We start from the raw sequence: 20,137 nt of genomic DNA, 5'->3' as shown, positions 1-20,137 counted from the left end.
TCATATAACTATCACAGTAAGTCTTTTTTAAAAAATAAAATCTCTGTCCAATCTGATAACATTTTATTTATAAAATATATTTGCAAAGTGTGTTCCTATTTGTAAAATACTGAATATGCTCCCAGAAAGCATTTTAGTATAAGTCATTTTAGTTTTGGATAAATTTGATCTCTTTAAGTTCAGTAAATGATCAAGGACAGATACAATATAATTTTAGTAGTTTGCATTGTCATCTTTTCTTACTTATTTTTGAAACGGAGTCTCACTCTGTCACCCAGGTTGGAGTGCTGTGGCGCCATTTGGGCTCACTGCAACCCCCACTTCCTGGGTTCAAGTGATTCTCCTGCCTCAGTCACCCAAGTAGCTGAGATTACAGGCACGTGCCACCACGCCCAGCTAATTTTTATATTTTTAGTAGAGACGGGGTTTCACCATGTAGGCCAGGCTGGTTTGAATTCCTGGCCTCCAGTGATCTGCCTGCCTTGTCCTCCCAAAGAGCTGGTATTACAGGCATGAGTCACCACGCCCCACCAGTTGTCTTTTCTTAAATTAATTAATCCTATAAATTGCAACCCTAATTATTTGCCAATGAAACCACTGCAGAGATATGGGTACTTTGCCAGTGAGACCATTGCAGAGATACGGGTAATAAAACTGACAGCTCCTTATAGAAAGTTTCCTTGTGTTGTTTGCATGATTTCATTCAGGCATACTCCTTCTTTTACTTCCCTTTCACCAGTTAAGAAATGGAATGCCTCTGTCTATATCACATCAGCACTGTCAGCGTAAAACATATGAAGGAGATAATATGGGAAAGAATGTGATATCCGAGTCAAGGACTCCTGCTACTGAGGCTGTATTCCCTGAGTGAAATTTAAACTTTAGATGACCCTAAAGTTTGCAGTGTCTGCAAACCAAACCTGCTCTGCAACACGGGACTTAGCTGGGGCCCCTCCTCAGACCCAATCCACCAGCCTCTCTTGGGAAACAGCTTAGCAGTATCTATTTCTGAGAGCCTTCCCAAGTAACTGGAGCCTCTCTTCTCGCTCCCTCATATCATGCCCAGGCTTTCACATCCTCTCTAATTTGCCTTTGAGAGATTCAGTTATTCTTCTACTAATTTTTAAGCATCTGTGCTTTTTCTAGGTTACTTTGCCTCTTTCTATACTCATTTGCTAAAATCATAAAACAACAACTATATTAAATAAAAAGAACACATCCCTTAGTCATTCAATCTCTTATTTATCAACTCAAGAAATACTTACAGAGCATCAGTTTTTTGCTAGATCCTGAGTCTACCAGGCTCAACTGACATGATCCTACAGGGTTAGCAGACATTTAACAACCAGAAAAAAAGTTTTTTGTTTTTTTTTTATATGAACAAAAATTGTGGTGTGCTATGCTATGGAAAAATAAGTCCGAGTCCTACAGAAGAGAATAATAGGAGGATCCTGTCTTTGACCGGAGGTGATCAAGATAACCTCATCAAGAAAGTATCATTTTGAGCTGAGACCCTGCATTAGTCCATTCTCGCATTGCTACAGTGAAATACCAAAGACTGGGTAAATTATAAAGAAAAGAGGTTTAACTGGCTCATGGTTCTACAGGCTGTACAGGAAGCATAGTGGTTTCTGCTTGGCTTCTGGGGAGGCCTTAGGAAACTTATAATTACGGTGGAAGGCAAAGCCCTAGCAATCACGTCTTACATGGCAGGGACAGGAGCAGGAGCAATAGAGAGAGAGGGGAGATGCTACACTCTCTTCAACAACCAGATCTCATGATAACTGTCAGGACAACAGCACCAAGGGGGTGGTGCTAAACCATTCATGAAGGACTCGCCCCCATGATCCAATCACCTCCCACCAGGCTGCACCTCAACACTGGGTATTACAGTTCAACATGAGACTGGGTGGGGACACAGATCCAAACCATAATGATGTGACTGTGTGTGTGTGTCTGGGTTGGAGCGGATGCTCTAGATAGAGAGAAGAGCATATAGTAAAACACTGAAGCAAGAGAGAAGTGTCTGCAGAATTGGAAGCCAATGAGCAACAGGAGAGCAGTTTAGAGCGAGACGGCAGAGGTAACTGTGCCCAGCCTGCGGTCAGAGGCTGGTGTGCTTGTTTTTCAGTGCAACAGGAATGGATCCACTCATGGATTTTCAATAATAAGGTAAAATCAGATAAATACAGTGAAGGCATTTCCTGTCCCTGATTCTCACAGGCAGAACTTTGAAATAGCCAGAGGTGATGCGCAGGTAAGTGGGAATAATGATTAATCACTTGGTCTCTACGGTGAAAGCGGGGTCAAGCTTTCCTCTCCACTTTTCTGTCCCCCTCCCCAGTTTCTGACTTAGATCCTCACTCTGGCAGCCTGAAAAACCAACATGAGATCACTTAAGTGGGAGATGTAGAAGGGATCTTTCCTGAGAGAAACACTCTGCCCTTCTCTGCACCCCAGGGCAGGAGAGTGATGTGTGTGGCTGGAGAGTTAGGAGAAGTGCAGGCTTCTGGCTCCTCTCCTCCTTCCCCAGGGATCTACTTGCCCACGGATTTCGGGTCTGATGGGGGTACAGGAAATCCCACCAGGAAGAATGTCTCAGTATCAAGTCCTTGCCTCCCAGCAGGCATCAGGAATTCTCCAGGCTGCCTGTGACTTGATGGGTCATCTTTCTAATTCTGGGGTGCAAGACATTTGGCCAAATCCAAGCCAGCACCCTCCAATCAGCTTTTTGTCAGTAACACAGATGGTATTTTAAGCTATCTCTACCAGATTTTTTTTTGTTCCTTTCAATTGGGTTTGAATTTGGATGGGGAAAAATTTTTATTTATTGGGTCCCATAAAACCCCTAAAGGGCTTTTTGGGACATGGTTCAAGGACAACAAGTCTGTGTACTGCCTTCATGGTACCTACCACCTTCTGAGTTTGGTTCTCCTGATCTTCATGGATCCTGTTATCTGCTAAGATACACTTAGCTTTGAAATCACTGAAATAACAATACATAAAGTTGAAGTCTGTCAATCTCAAACTCATGGGATGATTATGAGGATAAATTGAGTTAGTAGGCATGAATGGATTGTGAAATCTATTATATGCTAAATGATGAGTCATGAAAATAAAAAAGACAAGAGTCTTTTAAAAATAAACTTTTTTCCTAATAAATACTACATCAATATATACACTGATTTCCTCAATTATGATGAGCTAAAATGATCACTCATATTAATGTATCAAATAACATTTTTGCTATTAAAATGAAATTATTTTTCATTTCAAAATATTTTTTAAAAGAATAATGTAATTCATAAACACATAATTTCCCAGTAAGAAGTGGTTAAAACATACATGATTAGATCAGGCTAAACGTTATCTTATTGCTAAATAGTTATTTAAAATGATTAGATTAGGCTAAACGTTATCTTATTGCTAAATAGTTATTTAAAATATATATCAATATCCAGTAATAAAAGATTAAAAGCTAACCATTTCTCTGTTAATAAATGGTCAAGAGTAAGGGTCATCAGGTAAGTTTATTTAGGTAATTTTAGAGTTTTTCTCTGTTTTGTTTTTTGTCAATATCCAGCAAAAGAGAAATTGAACACTTCACATGGTGTAGTAACATTGTACTAGTTTTCTATCGCTGTGTAACAAATTTCCCATGAATCATCACTAACTGCTTAATGACAAACACTGAGTTAATAGTTTAAACAATATAGATGCTGTTTGATTTATGAAGAGAGTTGAAAATGCATTTAATACACCTCACCCACCTAACAGCATAGCTTGGTTTAGCCCACCTTAAATATGCTCAGAATCCTTACATCAACCTACAGTTGGGCAAGATCATCTAACACAAAGCCTATTTTATAGTGTTGAGAGCCTATAAAATGCAAATGGGATTTCAGAAAATACCACTACAAGGGTGATATTTTAACAACCTTCCATGACCATTGTGCATTCACAGACTGCCTCTGGTCACTTGCATATCTGCATTCTTTTCTAAGTTTTAAAAATCCTTTTCAAATGATTATATTAATATAATCATAAGGATGAAATAAGTGTCATTAAGATGCCATCTAATAACATTTTCCCAGCTTCCTATGAATGATCACTAATTGCTTAATGACAAAACATTTATCTAAGGAAGTATCCACAAAGGCTGTGTAGCAAGGGTTTACTTTCTTGCTAAATGAAAGGTTCTTAATGGGAAAGTCCTTAATGGGGAATTCCTAATTGCTAGTTTCCAAAATGAATTAATTTTAAATCCTTGTTAAGGAGAAATCTACCAGGGTTTCCTGACCTCCTAAAAAGGACAATGTTACTTATTACCATAATAAATGAAAACAAACAAAACTTATCAACAGAGTATTTTATAGAATTATAAGCTTAATGATAACATTTAGTATTATTATTCTTCCTTGATCACTTATATCTTTTTTTCCCAAATAAAAGTGCCCCCAAGATTTAATTATCAGTTAATATAATTAGCTTAGAATCATTCATCTTACCTTGATGATAACCTAAGGTTACATTCACTAAAATGCACTAAAATATTTTATATGCAAACAAAGGTTGATAACTCTAATGGTCTTCTAAAAAATCAGTATCATTCAAAATTAAAGATGTCTTATTTTAACATGCAGATATGACCCATGTATATTATTCTATACTCGTGAACACTGTAACAAACGAATATTGCATATTATTTTTATAGAATGAAAATATAATAAGACAAAGCATAAGAAGATACTCTACTCCACTGATTTAATAACTGCGTTCCTGACTAACTGATTTAACTATTATAATGGCTAACAGGGAATATTTTAGAATCGTTATGCTCAGCATGAGTTGTTACAATGTCCTAAATATCACTTTATATTCAACAGATGTCTTTTCTGGAAATTGTGAAAATTTCTCTTACATCAAGTTTTAATTCTAAGAGTAGAATTGGATTTGTGAGATACTGGTAATTTGGGTTCTTTCTAACCCCAGCTGGGCAGATAAAACCAGGCTCAGCCTTATTTGAATTCAGATTAATACTCCTGTCAACATTTTGCTCTTGTCTTCTCTCTCTCTCTTTTTTTTTTAAACTTTTAATATTCTTTGGTGTCCTTATGCATTCATTTTGTGATGTTTTACTGGCTTTCTCTCCTAATGTTAACTTGGCATTGTTGAATACATCATTTGTAGTTAGTTTTACCATTTTCCACAGTGAAACATTAAAGCATGATGAGGTGTTGAAATGACAGTACATGTAAACTAATAAAGGTGCCATTGCTACACTGTTGAGGAACTGAGCAGAGAAAGCCATGCTAAACTTTGTTAATTTGAAAAATTACGGGTTTCCCTATATTCTAACAACTGGATGGGTGATACATAAGCAATTACACCGAGTTTGGGTAAATAATTATATGGTAGTTGTTACAAGCTCAAAACTATGCAGATCTCTGCAAATGCTCAAAGCCCTATTTAACTTTACCATTTCAGTGTCAAAGTGCTCAAGAGAGTTCTTTTATAGACAAATTAAAAGTCCTCTTATAGACATACGTCTTTGGGATGTTAACGTTCAAGAAAATACATTGGTTTATATATGAAAATAAAAAAGAAATTGGTTTCCATTCTTTTGGATAAATATCTGAAAGTGGAATTGTTGGATCATAAGGAAGTTTGATTTTTAATTTTTAAAGGAATTTCCATACTGTTTTCCATAGTGGCTGCACTATTTTGCATTCTCACCGACAGTGCACGAGGATTCCAATTTCTCCACATCCTTGCCAATATTTGCTGTCTTTTGTTTTTTGATCATAGCCATCCTGACAGGTGTGAGATAGTAACTTATAATGGTTTTGATTTGCATGTCCCTGATGATTAGTGATGCTGAACACTTAGGCCATTCTATGTCTTCTTTGGAGAAATGTCTATTCAGATGTTTTGTCCATTTTTAATCGGGTTATTTGTCTTTTTGCTCTTGAGTTATAGGAGTTCCTTATATATTTTGGAAATTAACCCCTTATCAGATATATAGTTTGCAAATATCTTCTCCCATTTCATGGGTTGCTTTTCACTCTGCTGATTATTTTCTTTGCTGCACAGAGGCTTTTTAGTATAGTGTAGTCCCACTTGTCTATTTTTGCTTTGGTTGCCTGTACTTTTGATATTCAAGAAATCACTTCCAAGATCAATGTCATGAAGCTTTTCTCCAAATATTTACTTCTAGAAGTTTTACACTTTTAGGCCTTATATTTAAATCTTTAATCCATTTTGCATTAATTTTTATGTATGGTTTCAGATAAGGGTCCAAATTCTTCTTTTTGCATGTGAAAATCCAGTTTTCCCAGCACTGTTGAACAGACAGACTATCTTTTCCTCATTTGATATTCTTGGCACCCTTGTCAAAGACCAGTTGATCACACATGCATGGATTTTTTTCTAGAATATCTATTCCAGTGGTCTATATGCCTTTCTTTATGCCAGTACCATACTGTTTAAATTATAATAGCTTTGTAATATATTTCAAAATCAGGAAGCATAATGCCTCTAGCTTTGTTCTTCTTTCTCAAAACTGATTTGGCTGTTTCAGGTCTTTTGTAATTCCACATGAATTTTTGGATTGTGTTTCTATTTCTGTAAAAAACATAACATTAGGATTTTGATGGGAATTGCACTGAATCTATAGATCACTTGTGGTAGAATGTACATTTTATTAATACCAAGTCTTCCAATCAATGAACATGGGACGTCTTCTCATTTGTGTCTTTAATTTTTTCATCAGTATTTTATAGTTGTCATTATGTAAGTCTTTCATCTTCTTAGTTAAGTTTATTTCTAGATATTGCATTCTTTTTGATGTTATTGAAAATGGGATTGTTTTTCTAATTTCCTTTTCCGATAGTTTGTTGTTTATCCAAAAGAATGGAAATCAGGAACTGGAAGCGGTATCTGCTCTTTCATGTTCATTGTGGCATTATTTATAGTAGTCAATCAAGATGTAGAAAAAACCTAAAAGTCTACAGACAACAAATGAATAAAGAAAATGTATATCCATACAGTAGAATATTATTCATCTTAAAAAAGAAGAAAGTTCTGCAATGTGAGACAACACGGATAAACCTTGAGGACATTATGCAAAGTGAAATAAGCACAAAAGGACAAATATTGCATGCTTCCACTTATATGAGGTATCTAAGGTAGGCAAACTCATTGAACAAAGAGTGGAATGGTGGTTACCAGGAACTGAGGAAGTGAGAATGGGTGCTATTAATCAATGGACTACACATTTCAATCAAGCAGGATGAGTAAGTTCTAGACATCTGCTGTACAACATTGTACCTATTGTAAATGATATCATATTGTACAATTAAAATCTGTTAAGAGGGTAGATCTTGTGTTAATTTTGTTCTTGAAATAAAATTTAAAATAAATAGAACATGAAATCTTATATTTTAAAATCTTTCAAATCAGTAAAAATTAAAGCATATGTTAATTTACAATTTACTGTTTCAAAACATATGAGATAATTACAAAAGTAAGAAATCAAACTCATGCACCTATGAGAATTACATCATTTATGTCATTCCGCTTTGAGAATGATGCAAAGTCTAACCAGCATCTTCCAATTAAGGCCTGGCATTTTCTGTAGGTTAGTGCCTTTGGGTATCTTGCCTTTTGATTCCATAAATGTTAGTAGCTTTTCTTATTTTGTTAAAGACAGCACTAAAGAATCCTGAATACTCACTACCAATTAGCAACAGGTTCCTAACTGAAGAAAATACCACACTCGACCATATCTCACTAGAAAGGGCAGGGGATGGGCAGCTGCAGTGACGGCACGAACGTCTGTGCTGATGTCTGTGGGGAGCCCTTCTCCATTAGTGAAATGGACTCAGCTGCTGGCACAACTTAATTTAATCCACATTTATAATACCTCAAAGTTGTTTTAGATGCCACATGACAAGATTATAAAGTAGACATATTGTCACTTTACAGTCAAATAGTTTACAAAATTAATTCCCCCATATTTCATAAACAATGTACATCATTCATTCCAGATAAAGTCTGTCCTTGCTCAGCACGTGCTGGGCTGTGGGTGGCTTCTCCTCACTCCTGGGCCCTTCCATGGGCCTCCTACCCAGGACACTGACTCTCTTAACCTTCTGCATAACTGGCAGTCCTACAGCAGGCTGACGCAGGGCTCTCTATTCAGAGTTGTCTCTGGTAAATCCCATAGTTTATAATTTGAGAACTTTAACACTGCTTCAGTCTCCAGAAAATGTTGAACTATTTTACATTTAGATATTAAAATTTATATGATGTGCAAAAACATGCATCCTGTTAGTTGTGCCACTTTGATGAAGTAACATTGTCCAATGGGACTAAGTACTATTGTGATGCTGTAGAAACAGTGATTTTATAAATTTTAACTAAGAAATCACAACTCAAATTGGATTAATTTGAATATATTTACATAATTGTTCATACATATTTATAATATTTATAATTTATAACCGCTTATATTATATATTTATATTGATTGCATTCATATTAATACATCAAATATACTAACACAGTTTCAAACTATATTTTGATTTGATTGGAATTTTACCTCTGCATATATAAAAACATAAATATTTATTATGTCAATAAAATAAATAATGTATCTACTGGCTAGAACTATAGTGGGATAGAAATACTTGCATAGAAAGTGAAGAAGAAGAATAGAAGGTGTTTCAGAATGAATGACTTCAAGCATTGTTCTCAGAAAGAGCCTGTGCAGAGGTGAAGGTTGCAGTGAGACAAGATCGCACCACTGCACTCCAGCCTGGGCAACAGAGCAAGACTCCATCGAAAAAGAAGGAAGGAAGGAAGGGAGGGAGGGAGGGAGGCAGGGAGGAAGGAAGGAAGGAAGGGAGGGAGGGAGGGAGGGAGGGAAGGAAGGAAGGGAGGGAGGGAGGGAGGGAGGGGGGAGGGAGGGGCCTGTGCATATATCACACCTTCAGATGCATGTAAGCAACAGACTGACCTGCCTGCAATGTTCTCTGCAATATTTTTGTCTCACTGTGGCTATCTTGTAAAATTAAGACATTCTACATTAAGCATTTTTTCAAAAGTACACAAAATATTATCAAAGAATATAAAATTATATAGCTATCTTTAAAACATAAGAATGTTTAAAATAGGATATGAATTCCTTAGGATTGACGTTTTAGTTACTAAATCTGTTGCTGAATGCTGAAGTATGTACATGAATTTACTGTCTATTAGTAAAGGGTTTTCAAAAAATGAAAGTGTAACTTGATTATCTGTAAATAAAAAAACTTTTAAAGCAGAGTGCCATTTAAAGTAAATATTTATGAATTAATGAAAATTAAGAAAATGATTTTTACAGTTTTACAAACAGATGAATTAAATAATCAGTAAATAATCTTGACTCAATCAACCACAAACTAAAGACTATTACAATATTCCCACTATATAGAGATGACTAATGAAAAAAATTACAGCAAAAATACCCAAAACCAACACACTATAGTTCACAATGAGGTTTAAGGAAAAGGGAAAAATGTAAATGCTACATGCATATTTTGCTCCTGAAATTCTGATCCAGATAGCAAAGAAATGAATGTTAATCACATAAAAGGAAACTCCTATCAATATAATATAGACGAAGTGATACAGTGAACAAAACAAGAACATGCTTACCAGAAAACAATGATACTTACCGGAGAAAACCACATCACTTTAAGAATCCAAATTGTAAGAGCTAAATTCACAACGAGGATGATGAGTAAAAGAAGAACAAACAAGTAGAGGCAGCGCTTTCTCCAGCCATAAATGCCAATTTTGTAGACATACGGATTCTCTGGCCTCTCTATGTGGGTGCCTTCTGTGGCTGTAGTGTACTGCTCACGCACCATCTGCCACGGGTGTGTTCATGAGAGGAGAGAGAAAGAGACAGAGAGGGAATGAGGGAGTCAACTTGTTTGTTAATACTGATTTACTATGAGCCTGAAAACATATTTTTCATCCCTGTCATAAATTTCCAAAATTAATGATTTTTTAAAAAGATAATTAAATATTATTCTGAAACATGTCACTGTGTTTCAATCACAGGGAGATATTTAATCTGTCATTTAGAATATTTTATGTATGATAAACATTTGAAATCTAGTGACCATATTTTCAGATGTTAATAACTTCAGATGTTAATAAATTCTCTGTATCTATCAAAGTTCTTCAGGGTTAAACTTGGAATTGAAGCATTAACCAAAAATAATCAAGTTACCAAGTTCTACAAAGGTTAATTGGGAGGAAAATCAAGCTGGTATCTTTAAAAAGGAATCCGTGGCCAGGGCGGTGGCGCACATCTGTAATTCCAGCATTTTGGGAGGCTGAGGTAGGTGTCTCATGAGGTCAGGAGATCGAGACCATCCTGGCTAACACGGTGAAACCCCATCTCTACTAAAAATACAAAAAATTAGCCGGGCGTGGTGACAGGCGCCTGTAGTCCCAGCTACTCGGGAGGCTGAGGCAGGAGAATCGCTTGAACCCAGGAGGTGGAGGTTGCAGTGAGCTGAGATCATGCCATTGCACTCCAGCCTGGATGACAGAGCGAGATTCCATCTCAAAAAAAAAAAAAAAAAAAAAAGAAAAAGAAAAAAAGAAAATTAAAAAAAGTACTCATTTTTCCCTTTATACAAAGAACAGAAGTACTTTTTAGCTATGAAGTTAAAATTGGAGATTATGAAGACTTTCCTGATTGTAAATGTAGTAAAAAGATGAATCAGAATATAAATACTCTTCTCTGGGATTTCTTTTGTGCAAAAGTCACACATTTATTTTTAGGGGTGATTTGGAGTTGTCCTTGTTAAAAATAAGTTATGGTCTAAAACAAATCTTTAAATCTCCTTCCAATTTAACGACAGGCATTTTCACATATTATGATTATCTAAAATTAGGCTATTCATCACATAGCATTTTCAAATATCCAGGACTGACAGCCAGCATTATTCAACCCCTAAATGTTTAATGATTTCATAAGGGCATCATTATTCATTGACTCATTTCTTTGAACTCCTCCAGTCTTCCTTAGATCAGAGCCAGTGGCTCAAGCCAAAGTACCAGATGTATCCCTGATGGTTCTCTCTTCCCTCAAACCCCACATCAGCAAGTCCTATCAATTCTACCTTTCATATATATCCAAAATCTGTCTACCTCTCTACATTTCCATTGCTACCGCACTAGTTCAGGTTACTCTGAATGCTCTCAACTACACTGCTGAAAAATCCACTTTCATTCTTTCCCTTCTTGAAAACCATTCCCCACCCAGCAGCCAATGTGTAAAATGTTAAGTAAGCTCCAGTCACTCTATTTTTCCAAACCTTCTGATGGCTTCTCACCACAGTGACAATGTCCAAATGCCTCTATCACCTAAAAGACACTATATAAGCCGGACTTTGCTGATGTCTTTGGCTTTATCGACCACCATGGTGTCCTTTGCTCACAAGACTGAAGCAAAGAGTCAATCCTCTTCAACAGACCAGGTTAATTCTCACCCTAGGACCTTTGTCCTGGACTCAGTCTTCCCCTGCTGGTCCTGCTCATCTTTCAGCAGCAGCACACGTGCCATCGCCTCAAAGAAGCCTCTTTCTCTGGACACGCAGTCACTCTCAACCACTTCCCTCTATTACATTTATTTCAAAGTGCTTATCATCTGAAATAATGGCTCCAGAATTTCTATAAAGGACAGACTAGGAGAGCGCAATTGGATGGGGAAGGGTGGCCAGGGAGTCTGAACCAAAAGCAAGCACAGTGCTTACAATATTGCTACAGATGAAAACAACTAGCAAAGTTTTCTAAGAACACATGTGAGTATATTTCTATTTCTACATATTCCTAGTCCTATATATATAGTTTCCTATTATTGCTGTAGCAAATTATCAGAAACCTAGTGGCTTAACACAATTTTATCTTATAGTTGTGGAGGGGAAGAATGTGTTTGTCACCCGGGGGGACCAGCAAGGCATTTGCTGGTATTCCTCTGGCCATTTTGAGAGCAAATGCTCAGCCATGTGTGAACCACAAGTGCATTGGGACTGGTTAGGGGTTGGTGACCAAGGCTAAGACCCCTCAGAGTTGAATGTCTGGGTCACCCCAAGGCTACACAGACCAGCCAGGGTGTTAGATGAGAATGAAGAGAATGCTGAATGGGTAGGTGAAGGCGGTGGGAGGGGAAAAGGATGGGTAAGTATCAGCTGCAGTCATGAGACCATCTGCATAAGGGGAGCCTCTAGTTCCTGTCATTCATACTCCCTCAGCGTTCCCCCAGGAAAAGAGACCAATCAAACCCTAGGAGGAGCTGTTCCCGAATTAGGTAAACAAAGCAAGAGGATCTGAGTGATGCGAGGGTGGACTCTGGTGCTGTGTCACCCCTGTCACCCTTCAGAACCAAGACACTCCTTCCTTCAGTGGTGGGAGCGATGGCTGATGACGAGAATGACTTCAGACGGCACTAAGCTGCCTCGCCCGTGGCTGTGTTTCCCCAAGAGAGGCACACTCCAACGTTTTATCAGTGCACTGGATGAAAGCCCAGCCCCCTCCCCTGCAGGGAACAGCCCTGCAGGCCTCCAGCTCTGTGGCAGCTACAGTGCTATCCGACATCTCCTTCTGCCCACTTTGCCACCTTTGCTGTCCTACAGGGATTTTTTTTTTCAAGATGGGTTCCAATACATGGTACGCATATTTCCAGCTTGGAGTCTCTTTCCCAGGGAAACTTTGTTGGAAAAATTGGAATTTAAAAGTGATCAGGGGCCAGGCATAGTGGCTCATGCCTGTAATCCCAGCACTTTAGGAGGCCAAGGCGAGCAGATCACGAGGTCAGGAGATCGAGACCAGCCTGGCCAACATGGTGAAACCCCGTCTCTACTAAAAATACAAAAAAAAGCTGGGGCGTGGTGGCGGGTGTCTGTTGTCCCAGCTACTCTGGAGACTGAGGCAGGAGAACTGCTTGAACCCAGAAGGCAGAGGGTGTAGTGAGCCAAGATCGCGCCATTGCACTCTAGCCTGGGTGACAGACTGAGACTCTGTTTCAGAAAAAAAAAAAAAAACAGTGATCAGGTACACTGATAGATTTCTCAGAACACTATTCAACTTTATCTATGTGAAAGCTGTCAGGATCAAAATGGTGTCACGAATGTTAAGAAAACTCTGACAAATAGAACCGGGGAAGATCATAAAGAGAAATTTTTTATGCTTATATGCTGATAACATAAATTATCACAAAAGATCGCAAAAACCACAACCTTAAATACTTCTGTGAGGACATCTGCCTGCAATCTCATACAGATTTCATAATCATACAGATTAATTTCAGAACAATTGTGTAATCCTCATATTCCCACTGCAATGCTCTATTCACAAATGAACATCTTTTCTTTGGGAGCTTGCTTGTTATTTAGGTTGACACTATCTCACATCAGGTTCCCTGGAAGCAGCTTGAGATGTGGATTCTTGTTCAGGTGTTGTGTTAAGGGAATGCTCTCAAGAGGAAGGCACCAGGCAATGAGGGAAGCCGGCTAGGTTAGGAGAGGAAGCTGGGCAAGGTGTGGGCTGAGGCCAAGGTCACTTCTTAGAGAAGTCAGAGACACAGAGAGAGAATTAAAAAGACCCCCTCACTGGTCATCCAGAAACCAGTTCATTACGTACTAGCCCTGTGAGGGGGACCAGCCTACACTGCAGTACCATTTATCCTGTGTAGACATGACTCTTAAATTTGATGTTATTTACAAAAGAGAACGGAGTTTAGAATATTCTTAAATTAAAATTACATACGAAGGCTGTGTTTAACCAAACAGCAAATAAAGTAGCCTGTAATCTATTTTATACATATTTTGATTTTTATACTAAGCCTAACATTTTAAAGCAAATCAACTATCACTGCCCCCCTCAAGAAAAAAAAAAAAAACCTTCAATTTGCCTAGTCCCTAAAAATTGCATATAACTAAATTCTAACTGAAACACATGCACACAATATTAAGTGAACATTTTAAGAAAAGGAAGTTATTTCAATGTATCAATTATGCTGTGCTTCTTTTTAGTTACAAGACTAAATGCAAAAAGAAATTCTTGAGGTACATTTAATTAAGTTTCTTATCAAACGTGGTATATATGTATTTTTCCTATGGCCTGACAGTTCATTTAAAAAGTTTCAGATGGCCTCAGGGCCATTATTCACTTCCACCCTTATTAGCACCTTTGCTTTGGGATATGAATGGGAGGATTTAAAGTGACTTTCAAATGTTGCCAAAATACACACATTCAAATGCATTCCAGTATGGAGACAACACACTTGTATTGTTTCACCAAGATTAACATTTTAGAGTATTTTGTATCAGCTGGGCAAGGTGGCTCATGCCTGTAATCCCATGGGTTTGGGAGGCCGAGGTGGGTGGATCACTTGAGGTCAGGAGTTCGAGACCATCCTGGCCAACACGGTGAAAACCTGTCTGTACTAAAAATACAAAAATTAACCGGGCGCGGTGACAGGCGCCTGTAATCCCAGCTACTTAGAAGGCTGAGGCAGGAGAATCGCTTGAACCTGGGAGGTGAGGTTGCAGTGAGCCGAGATCATGCCACTGCACTCCAGCCTGGGCGACAGAGCCAGACTCTGTCTCCCCAAAAAATAAATAAATAAAAATAAAGAGAACATTTTATATAAAGTTTTCATTACGATCTAAACTGTTGAACGAAAGGAAGATTTTCATGGGAAAGGTAAACAGTCACTTGTCTGTCTTTCCTTCATAGACCTTACCATTAGGGATAGGCAGGCAGTCACTGGGAACCCCAGGAGGGCTGTTTGCATCCTGAATGCACATGCCCCTTCTGAGCAGCCATGGCGGAGTGTAGAGAACTTTCTCCACAGAAACAGCAGAAACAGCCTCAGCCTGGAGTCTCCTGCCTGCTTAGGGCTCCTTTCTGGTGTGCCTTCTTAGGGGACTGTGAGAAGCAGGTTCAAGCTCCTGACCAGTTACCGTCAATTTCCCGTCTTCCTGACTTCCCTGCTGTGTGGGGTCAGGATAAAAGGGTGCATTGAATAGTGATGACCATGGAAGCTACATTTACTAAGAAGTCAGAAACGTTCTGATGACAATGGAAGCTACTATCTGCTACGAAGTCAGAAACCTTCTGATGACGATGGAAGCTACTATCTGCTACGAAGTCAGAAACCTTGTGATGACGATGGAAGCTACTATCTACTACGAAGTCAGAAACCTTGTGATGACGATGGGAGCTACTATTTACCAAGGAATCAGAAACTTTCTAATTGTCTTATATAAACTAGATTTGATACTTGTTAAAATGGTAGCTGCTACAGTGCAACTCCTCTCACCTTATAAATGAAGGAACTGAGACATACAGAAATTAAGTAATTCATACAAGGTCAAATGGCCGTCTGGCTCCATAGCCTAAACTTTTAATCATAGCCTCTTCATTGATGTTAGACTTTCCAGAGATGTTTCTCAAGTAAAATTAATTGAGCATTTTAAAAACAGAGTTAAACAAGTCACGAAGGTGAAGCTGGGTTTTAAGGTGCCCTTCACTGCTGCCGCCACTGTCCCTAATCCATTCTCCATGTCAACTGCAGTGATCCTATCAAAGCACCCACGTGACTGCGCTGCTCGCCTTTTCTAGAGGTTCAAAGGTCACACCAGTGCTTACGATGAAGCACAAATGCCTTTGAGCACAGCGAGCCCTCCTTAGTCCCCATTCCTCAGTGGTCCTACACACCAGTCATACTGAAGTTGAGGAGGCACTGAGATTTTCACAGATTCTGAGAAAAGTCTTGAGACCTTTACCAATCCACACATTACTAAATACTCCTGTACCAATGTTCCCGTAAAACTATCTACAGCATAACATAAACAATTAAAAATGAAGCTGGAATCCGAAATGGCCAAAGCAGCAAGTGATGGATCCTGCAATCCTCATGAGAACGTCGTAGAGCTATCTGGCCCTGCAGTAGGTCTGGAGAAGAATAAAGCCAGACAGATGCTACAGAGGCTGAGAGAAGAAGAGGGAGGGAGGGAGAGAAAGGAAGGTATCATGAGGGTCAAGGCGGGTTCTGAAGGAACAGGACGGTAGCAGAGTCATCCTCAGGATGCTGTAGTTTCTCCCTTCCCACTAGGAAACCACAGCCCTGGTGCCTCAGCTGAGAAGATGCAAGGGCTGTGATGAGGGAGTGGAGGGAGATCCTCAGGTTCTATAAATTATGCAAAACTGAACACACTGGGCACCCACTATAATTTATAATTATTATTTAATTTTTAATGCAATTTAATAACGACTTAGTTTAGTGACTAGCAAGTACATTTTTTAAAGGACAATATGGAACAATTTCATTTTCAGCATTTTAACTGCAAGCTTAGCTGATATCTTTTGGACACTTGAATTTGTTAGCCCTTGGAATGCTATATCTAATTACATTGAAATGCTACTTTTCATTTGTCTTTGAAAGACAATCTGAAATGAATCCTAGAACCTATAAAACGAACCCCAACTTGTAGCACTACTTTTTAAATTCCGTAAAGGTGCCTCTTTGTACCTACAATATGTTTGCAAGAAAATAAGCCAAAAATAAACAGTGTATTCTGTGGTTCGTTTTGTCCTGGTAGTTACTCCATCCTGCTGGCAAATCTTTCAGTCAGCTGAGTTATATTTTCCCTTATTATTTTTTTCTAAGCCTTCCTTTAAAAAAGTTGTGTTTGCTAGTTGTCATGTATTAATTTAGAAAACTCAGAGAAAGAACTCATAACTTCAGTAAGCTGAAACATTAGCACATGTGTACTTTTACCCTACTTATGTTTATTTTTTCATACATATTTTGAGCAACATTTTATATTTTCCAGATTTGGGGAAAGAAACATTCTTCCCTTTTTCATTCCAAAAATAGTGAAGGAGTCAGATTGCTATTTTGTTCTTGTTTTGTTTATTTCCAACTTATAAAACCACTGGACTTCCGTTGTCACTCATTTTAGTTTATTTCTTAGTGTCTACAACAAAACTATCAAGAAAATCTAGAGCAAATGTAATTCTACCACTAAAGTTTAAGAGCAGAATTACAAGCAGGTGATCTTAAAGATGATACTTTGTCTAGATTAACTACAGGATACAATTCAACACCCAATAATATAGAAATGCTACCTTGGGCATTCTACAAATTAAAAATATTAGAACTACAGGATTATGCTAAAACTACAGAGCATATTAGTAGTCAGAATAACTTAGTTGAAATGAGAATGTTATTGATATTTGATATATCATTATTTTGTGATACACAAATTTATTCAACATTGTTTTAAATTTATTAACTATTATGCCACCAAAGAAGAAAGAATATTAAGAAACCTCATAAGTGTTTGGTTTTTAGGTTGTACTTTGTATTGATATAAAATCCAAGTTAAAACTCAGCACTTACCTTAGATATTAAGAAAAGCACACTGGCGAATGAACTACTGCCAGCCTGAGCTCTACCGAAGACAGAATGTTTCAGACTTTTCCATGACTTACAGAAAGAGAGCAAAGGATGAAGCTTCAGCAACTGTCCCTGAAGAAAGGGCTCTCACGAGTTTAGCCCTGTCTCATGTTTCCTCCTCTCACATTAGCAACAGGCCTGTCTAATTTTACTCAATGACCTAAACAGTTCAGACCACACTTAAAATTGTTTGGGCACCAATTCCAGGACACAGCTCTTTACGTGCCAAAAACAAACCAAAACACACAAACAAGAAACCGAACTCTTCTTGTTACAAAACCAACATTTCAACATTTAAACCCTAAAGCATGATAGTCTAACATAATTACAACTTCCTAAAAAAAACTTTACCTCAAACAAAGAGCAAAAAACTTCTAAGACTAATTTCCATTAGAAACTAATGTTGATAAAATTTTATGAAAAATCTCTTCAAATTAATATGCAAGTTAGAACTTGTGACTATTACACATATACTAGTCTCATCCAAATGAATGGCATATTACCATGTAACAGTGACTCTTTAAAAATCGCTTTCCCTGAGCCTCTTTAAGTGAAAAACGTTAATATCTGAGGAGAAAATCCTACACAAAGATCACCATAATAGAAGGTAAACAAACTCGGCATGTTAAAATTATGACCGTTCTTTTCTAGGAAACTCACATTTCTATTATGTTTAACAAATGATGTGAATGTTACAACATGATCTTAAATTATCTTTATCTTCATTTAAGAGTAATCAGGTCATTCCGTTTTATAAGGTGTAAAGACAATAGAATAAATATCCAACTTCTGAATAATTTTAATATTTTATTTTGCCTTATTTTTATGTGGCCTGGTTTGCAGCATGAATTAAAACTTACTAAATTGTATACTTCATATTTGCATTTTAGTACTAAACTTTGAATGTAAGAAACAGTGCCTTAGTATACATGCACACAGAGTTGGGAACATCAGATACTGGGGCCTACTTGAGGAAGGAGGGAGGGAGAAAGGTGGGGGTCGGAAAACTCTTGGGTACTAGGCTTACTACCTGGGTGATGAAATTATTTGTACATCAAATCCTGGTGATATGCAATTCATCTATGTAACAAACCTGCACACGTACCCCTTGAACCTGAAATTAAAAAATGAAGGAAAAAAGGAGCAATGCTGTAACAATGCATATGCTACATGTTCATTTTATTTTCTTCTCAGGAGACTTTTCTCTTCATTCTGCTTATTCATACTCTGCCACAACTTCTTTTGAAATTCGATGCTTCTATCATACCAACAGCTGCAGGCCTTAAATTACAAGCCCATACAGCTTCAAATAATCTTACATTTGTAAGACATTTGAAAACCTTTCATGAATTCTCTGCACATTAGTACTTCTACTTTGGGAATTCAGCTAGACATAAAATTATAGGACAACTATCAATTTCAAACAAAAATAACATATTAAACAATAATGATATGAAATGTATTTTTGTATCAGTGTATGTCTGAAAAGTCAAAGTCTGCAACTGCTAACTGGACGTTCTGATTGAAATGTCATGCATTTAAAGGTTACAATGGAGAGACCTTTTCATCAATTGTAAATTGGTTTTGTTGCAATGAACTTTTCAATGTTTTGGGAACTGCTTTGTACAAATATTAGCCAGGGGATGTGTTTGATCCCCACTCATATTTACAGATTCATTTAATACTATCCACACCTATGTTTAGTAGGGCAGAAGAACGACATAAAGAAGCCTTTATCATTTAGTTGAAATTATTAAAGTAAGACCTTCAGTTTGTAACGTAGGCAGCTTCAGATTGTAACACACACACAGACACACACACACACACACACACATTTTGAAATGTTCTCAAAGGAATCATAACATTTTAAAGCTCCAAGAGACCTTAAAGAAATCTAGTCTAACACTCATTTAGGTATAAAATAATTGGTTCCAGATTACAAAGCTGGTAACCCTATAGGTGCAAGTGACTTCAAAAGTCCTTAGGCCTAATGTACCTATTTGGTACTTGGGGGCTCCACAACAAACGTGCTTCCAACCATGGTCCTACGAGCCTATGGGGACCTTTCCTGGCTTCCCCTTCATTCTCCCTCTGCTTCCATTCTTGACTACTACGGTCATCAGTTAGCGCTGACCTTTCTTCCTGACGTCCTCTCATCAAGCTCTTCCTTCGGTTTGGGCATGGATAACCCTGTTGCTAGCTTAAGCGGTTGGGTTGGGGGGGGATCACTTTCAGAATCAGTGAAAATAGGGAATTTCAGTAGTGATGTGGTCAGTTTTGGAGAAATCATTTCTATTTTGAGATGAAGTAAGAGATGAGGTTATCTGTAGAGGGAGAATGTGGAAATAAGGGAATGAGAAAGTTCAACATTTCAAAATAACAGAGCATTTTAATGATTTGGGTTGTCAACTGACTAGTGAAACATATTAGGCCATGTCCAAGGCCCAAGTGAAGTTGATAAATACATGGATAGCAGTCTCATTTTAACAGTTCTCATGACTTTATAAGCTAACTGCAGTCATGGATTACTGTGACTAAATCCCTCAAAACTGCTCAGCCTTTCCTCCAATACAACACACCTTGTCTCTCCACAGTTCCTCCAATACAACA

General features: G+C 37.8%; 1 protein-coding gene across 2 annotated transcripts in view; it reads right to left on the bottom strand.

Moving 5' to 3' along the window:
* The window catches only part of SGCG (sarcoglycan gamma), a 96,481-nt gene extending 78,853 nt beyond the window's left edge, over positions 1–17,628 (bottom strand). For both annotated transcript variants that reach the window (XM_010379607.2, XM_010379614.2), the window contains exons 1-2: positions 17,471–17,628; positions 9,720–9,914 (exon numbers count right to left, since the gene is read on the bottom strand). In XM_010379607.2, the coding sequence (XP_010377909.1) occupies positions 9,720–9,914 (195 nt within the window). In that variant the 5' untranslated portion in view covers positions 17,471–17,628. The remainder of the gene's footprint in view (positions 1–9,719; positions 9,915–17,470) is intronic.
* Positions 17,629–20,137: the final 2,509 nt, after the last annotated feature.

The sequence above is a fragment of the Rhinopithecus roxellana genome, chromosome 18 (genome assembly GCF_007565055.1).
Source record: "Rhinopithecus roxellana isolate Shanxi Qingling chromosome 18, ASM756505v1, whole genome shotgun sequence".
Lineage (NCBI taxonomy): Eukaryota > Metazoa > Chordata > Mammalia > Primates > Cercopithecidae > Rhinopithecus > Rhinopithecus roxellana.
Note: the sequence above shows the minus strand (reverse complement) of the source record. Positions and strands in the feature narration are given on the sequence as shown.